This window comes from Grammomys surdaster, unplaced genomic scaffold (assembly GCF_004785775.1).
Source record: "Grammomys surdaster isolate TR1022 unplaced genomic scaffold, NIH_TR_1.0 541, whole genome shotgun sequence".
Lineage (NCBI taxonomy): Eukaryota > Metazoa > Chordata > Mammalia > Rodentia > Muridae > Grammomys > Grammomys surdaster.
In genome coordinates, this window is record NW_021604960.1 from 3,472 (window position 1) to 9,757 (window position 6,286).

Consider the following 6,286-nt stretch of genomic DNA (forward strand, 5'->3'; position numbering starts at 1 on the left):
CTCCTCTCCTCTCCTCTCCTCTCCTCTCCTCTCCTCTCCTCTCCTCTTCTCTTCTCTTCTCTTCTCTTCTCTTCTCTTCTCTTTGCCTCTACTGCCCTGTTAACTTCCCTCCCCATGCCCTGAATAAACTCTATCTATAATATACTGGTGTGTGCCTGGTCACTCAAGGGGGAAGGGATGCCTCAGCATGGGCCCCGCTGAGACATCCCCTTCCCTTCCCCCACACCTCACTATACAAACCCATAGAACATATTCTCTTTATCTTTTTAAAAACACATCAGAAATGAATTAAGGCCAGACCAGAAAGCCCAAGTAAGCATGTGTGTGTCTGTGTGTGTTTGTGTTTATATGCATATGTGGATATATATGTGGATATATGTGTGTGTATATATATATACATATATATACACACACATATATATACATATATATATGATAAAGCAAATGTATATGATTGTACTTACTATAATTAAAGACTACAAATTTGTCTTAATGTCAAATATGAAAGATGGTTATCTTCTCAGCTAGTCTACCACAGACTTTAAGAAAAGGTTACAAATGCATAAACAGAAGACACAAAGAAATCCAAATTACCTGTTACATGTGACTTTCTGAATTTTTTAAAGCAGATAAAAAATTAAACCGATGACCCAGGAAAATAATTTTAGACACAAAACAAAACTAGCTGACAACCTTGGTCTTGGAAATATTAAATTTCTTCAGAAAGGAACCTACCCCCAGTAAAAATACCCTAGGATAAAGAGAGGGGTATAAATGGACAATTTCTGATACAGGCATTAAAGAGGAGGATAAGAGGAAAAAGTATCCTCAAGGGTGTTTTTGAAGGAAACAGGACTTTGCCCCTCAAAGAGATGTAAATCACTCCAAGAAACAATACATTCAGAAGGAAGTATGAATTTTAGCTACCATATTTTACACAGGCAATTGATGCTAATGTCCCAATAACATCTGAAATAATGTTTTTGAACAACCTTCTTTCCCTCTCCTGAATGCTGATCCTCATATACGACCAATGGTGTGAAAGGTTTTATTCCATTTTCTTACCATATATACTCAGTCTGTTGTGATTCTGATTATTCTTACAGCATCCTCTAGAATTCTTTCAGTTATCCATACCCAGTACCAGAAAGCTTACCTGACAAGTACATTCTACCTTTCTGGCTTTGGGTTCTTGAGGTCTACTTTTCCATTTGCCAGAATTTCACTCATCTACTTTGGACCCTTGTTAATTCGTCACTTCTATCAAAAAAGAAGTAGCTGGTCCCGTCTGAGAAAGCAACTCAGGGCTCGTAGCCTTCGTTTATAGTCAGCCAGAACTGCTATGCCTGAGGTGTACATTCCTCCAGTGAGTCATACTTTCTTGTTTGGAACTGATTGAGAAGAACCAACAGAATGTAACACAATGCAACAATTCATGGTGAGCACTACAGACTGTTCCTTCTTGGTAACAAATCACTCCTGTCCTCTGAGAACTCAAGGTAGAGCTCTTAGAGAGCATGGGCTAGAGAACAGTCAAACAATAGGCAGCTTGGCTTCCAGCCCTGGCTCCCTCTTATTTGTCCTGAGTATTTGGACTATCACAGGAGTGACCTTTCCACTCTTAGAGAGTGGGTATCTTTTTGTTATTCCTTCTTCTTTTCTTTAAAAGTGTTTGTGTGTGTTTGTATGATTTATGTGCATGGAAGAGTGTTAGTGTTCCTGTACCACAGCACACTCAAGAAGATCAGGACAGTTTCGTGCATTGGCCCTTCCCTTCTTCTCACTTAAAGAGAGCATCTACAATTGTTCCTCATGGCATACACAAAGTGAGCTTACCCAATAGCTTCTGAAGAGATTTGTATGCCTGCCTCCTGTCTCACTGTAGAAGCATTGGGGTTATTAATGTGTGCCACTATTTCTGGCTTTATGTGGGTTCTGAGGATTCGAATCTAAGTCCTCAATCCTGCATGGTAAGTAGTATACACACTAAGGTATCTCCCCACCCTTCCTTCCTTTTTGTGTCAGTGAATAGAAAAAACAATACAATCTCAGCAATTGTAAGAAATTTGGGGTACTTTCCTGATTTTGAAGATAGATTTTAGACAGGACAGGATAACACATGGAGACGCTTATAAGAAGTTTATTTAACAGACTACAATAGGTATTCCAGTCAATTTTACTTGAAGAAAATGATAATGGTTTTGAAAAACACATAAGAAGCCTTTGTTAAATCACGTACACAGTATGTTCAGTGTAGTACCGATCTCCTGTGATGGGCACCACTGCCACATCATTAGGGCAGATACCTTTCTTCTTAATAATGTCAACGACTATTGTAAACATTACAGTTTCTGAAAGAAATAAAAACAAAAGTCATCTCTCAGACACTCTAGGGTTCTCTCACTTTCCTGATAGGACCAGATAAGTCCTTCCTAAGATAGAGTTTCCCCGAATCATTTGCAAGTCACTCCTTTTGATCCATCCTTTCTCATGCTATGCTTTCTATAGCTTTAGATCCCAGGAATGCTCTTCATGGGCTACCTTTCCACCTATCATTTTGCTTTTCCATGCTTTCAACTGGAAATTTTGCAGCTGTGTTTATGTTTTTAATTTTCCCTCTTTGGCAAGTAGTTCTTTTTACTTACTTGGAACTTCAAAATCCCAGTAAAAGGTGATAGGAGAGTCAATACAGACGCAGCGGGTTTGTAGATAGTCGAAGCCACCTCCAATTTGTACACTACTTACAAGGTAACCTTGTACCTAGTTGGGAGAGAAAGCTCACTGTTAGTACAAAGAAGATAAATAGAAGGCAATACAAGAGAGGAAAGAGCTGAGACACAAACTAGGAAAACAGACATGGTCTATTCATTATTGTATTCTATGGGCTAATTTTCCCAGACTTTCTCTCTTCACTCTATCATACTTAGCCCAGAAGTCTGAGTGAGAGACTCAGGAAAATGCAAGTGAATCGACTAGGCAAAGAGGTTCATCCTACTGTGTCTATCTCCTGAGGAAGGCTGGCCCTTGGTACCAGCTAGAGTTCTTGGAAATGACTCATATGAACATTTACCATGTGACACAGTGAATAGCAGTCCAGTTGTTTAAGTGTTGATGCCAGGACAAGGCTTCGTGAGAATGATGGCCAGGCCCTTGCCTCGGCCAAATCTGTCACAATTGAATTATTCTGCCACAACTGAATTGCCCTGGCCGAATTGAATGATTCTCTCACTCTCACCAATTCCAACTGCAAGATTAAAAATTACTCCCTCTGCCCATGTGTGGCCATTATTTGATAAGTAAATTTTTTGAAGGCCAATTTTTTTCCTTTTTAAACCTGAGAGTGCCTGTTAACTTAAGACATCACATATTAATGTGTATATTAATATATATTATATTATTACATAATTATGTAATATATTATATATGTAATACACACACATACACTCCTGTTTCTGACATCTAACTTAAGAGTTTTATCCTAGTGATATATCTACCCAGATGGACTTGTGAGTTAAATTCAGTGATTACAAAAAAACAGTGAGAAAATAATGCATTTAAATGAGATTCAACCTTTCATCTATAATTACAGTCATCAATGCAATGCAATAAATCAGGAGTATATATAATTTTTACTACAAACTGCATGAAAGTATTTCATGTCAAGTTTCAGATTCAGTTGTCTTGAAATGTTACCTGCACTCATCTTTACCTTGAATATATGGTCAGTATGAGGGTGGTGGTACGATTAGGGCCAAGAACACATGCCACATATACATTTCTAACGTTTGCTCCCATGTCTAGCAACTTTATACTGAATAATTATTGTTTGGAAGAGCAAGAGGAAAAGACGCTCTGTTTAGCGTCTTAATGAAGAAGAGGAAGAAGAAAAGAAGAAGAAGAAGAACAACAACAACAACAGCAACAAGAACAAGAAGAAGAAACAGATCCCTCATATTCTCTTCTCACCCCTGCTCCAAACTATGGTTGCAAGATGTTCATATTGGAACCCTGTTCCCAAACCCACATCAAAATCCACTAGTGCTCAGGAGGACTCTAGAAGAAGCATGATCAGTTCTCCATGAACTCTTTGTCTTCTTCTACCTATTTCTATCTCAGATGGTTTTCATTCTCTTTCTCACACTTTTTCTTCCTAGACTCTTGTGTACCAGTGTTTCTTCTCTGTGCAATGCAAATTATCATCTGCTCCAAGTTCTCAACATTGAATAGGTTAAGCTTATCATGCAGTATTAGTTCAATTATATTCATAACTCAAGTCAGATTTTGCCTTGGATTTACTGTCCATCTATCTACTTACCACAAAACATTCTCTATATTGTGTTTGAAGATGAAGTTCCACAGAGATCTCCTCATTGGCCCTTGCTGTTGATGGAACATTTAGCTTAAATATAAGTGGCTTTCGGACATTTCTGGGAAGAAAAACATAAGACTCAGAGATCAGAGACCTGATTATAGGAGAAAGGTCTATTCTAACATGGGGCAAGGGGAGAAAGTAAAGGTGGAAGTGGTATAGCTTCCCTCAATTCCTAAGCAGCAGAATCTCCAGGAATCTTTGTGAGTTGGTTTGAATATTTTCTTTTGTTTAATTAAGCAATGAAACTATTGTTTAAAATGGAGCATCCTTTTTCCCAATTACAAGTGACAAATTTTAAAAGAAAAGATTATCTACTATCTCATGCTGTTTCTTAACACTTAATAGCAAGCTGTGCTTGTACTGTGTGTCACGTGATCATTTCACAGGGTTCACCTAAGATCACCAAAAACCCTACACATATATTCCCATTATCATTTATAACAGTAGCAAAATTATGAAGTAGCAATGAAAATAGTTTCATGGTTGTGGGTCACCAAAACATGAGAAACTGTTAGAGAATCACTGCCCTACAGTTTGTTAGTTCTTTGTCCCTGACTGGAACAATAGAGTCAAGTCATCCTTAGGAAAAACTTCATACCCATAGAATCATGTAAACAACCCTGTCCTGGAGGATTACATAGATATTCCTTGAAGCAATCACCCCTATGATTGCTAGATAGGACCTAGGAATATAGACCTACTTAGTAAAATAGACAAATTGCACATGTAGTTGTGAACACATCACAATTCAGGAAAATTGCATGAGATAATGCAAAGAGTAAATCTTCCTCTTTAATCTACAATGCCTGTTCTAGGCCAAGGGGATTAATCAAAGAACCCAACTAGTATCCTTTGGTGCTATGTGTGATAGGAAAGAATTCTTAGAGAACATTATTCATACATTTTCCTGAGGCTGAACACGTTAGATTTTAATACTAGCACCAACTTTTCTATGATTCAGTTCCTATAAAAGATATATGAAGACCAAGTATCTTCAAAATTCCAATTTGTGAATGACTTCAGGATAGTAGGATGACCATATTAGATACAGCAATTCATCATACCAGTATTTTCCTGATGACAGGGATTCTATACCAGGGAAATATTGAATAATAAGTACAGGAGAGTTGTTGACCAGCTGGGATGGCCAAAGCACTTAATTGTTTGGCTTATTTCAACATGGGCTTCCTCTGGGCCAGGAAAAGTGCCATTTACACTGGAACACACAAGGATTCTTAGAGTGCCTGTATCAGCTCTTTAAAACCTTGTGAATCCTGCTAGGAAAGGACATTTGGCCAAGCTTCCTAGAGCACCAGTAGGATCCCAATTGGGTGTCTTTGCCTCTCCTAGCTTTATGTGTCCTCTGGCTTCATTTCTTACTTCATTCCATTTCTTCCCGTTTTCTGATTTGTTCAAACATTTACTCTCAATATGGTGGCTTCTAGGTCCTAGGGTGACTGACACTATAGGTCCTCATCTTTGCCTTTAGGTTTATCATTGGGACGACCTCTATGACGACTGTTTTGTTGGTTCAACCTGAGACTATGCACCAGTGATCAAGTCACTCATTCTCAGAGACTCCTGAAAAAGACATTCGAAGCTGTTGCTAGAACTGAGAGACCTCTTTCCCTTTATAAAGTACACTAAGAAAAAGTATGGACCATTTCTGAGAGAAAGCAAGAGTAATTGTTTATGGTCAAATTATCATACATATTGGGCCTTTATTTTATAAGCAAGCCTATGCATCCAGTGGACGTATGAAGGGAATCAATGGGGGCTACTAAGAGAATGGAACGTGACATATGATCTATGAGAAATACCAAGGACAGAGCCCTTGCTACCTAAAAAATCTATATCAAACTCTGTACAGGTTTCCAAACCAGAAGGGGATCTTCTCTATGCTTTTCCTGCAGA

At 38.3% G+C, this 6,286-nt stretch overlaps 1 protein-coding gene across 1 annotated transcript; it reads right to left on the minus strand.

The window, feature by feature from the left end:
• Nucleotides 1-2,226: 2,226 nt before the first annotated feature.
• Nucleotides 2,227-4,427, minus strand: LOC114633151 (prolactin-inducible protein homolog; the record flags this gene model as incomplete). The annotated part of the gene is made up of 3 exons (XM_028781760.1): nt 2,227-2,351; nt 2,646-2,760; nt 4,316-4,427. Coding segments are annotated over 3 exons (352 nt in total), but the record flags the coding sequence as incomplete, so codon positions are not given.
• Between the last annotated feature and the right edge of the window lie 1,859 nt (nt 4,428-6,286).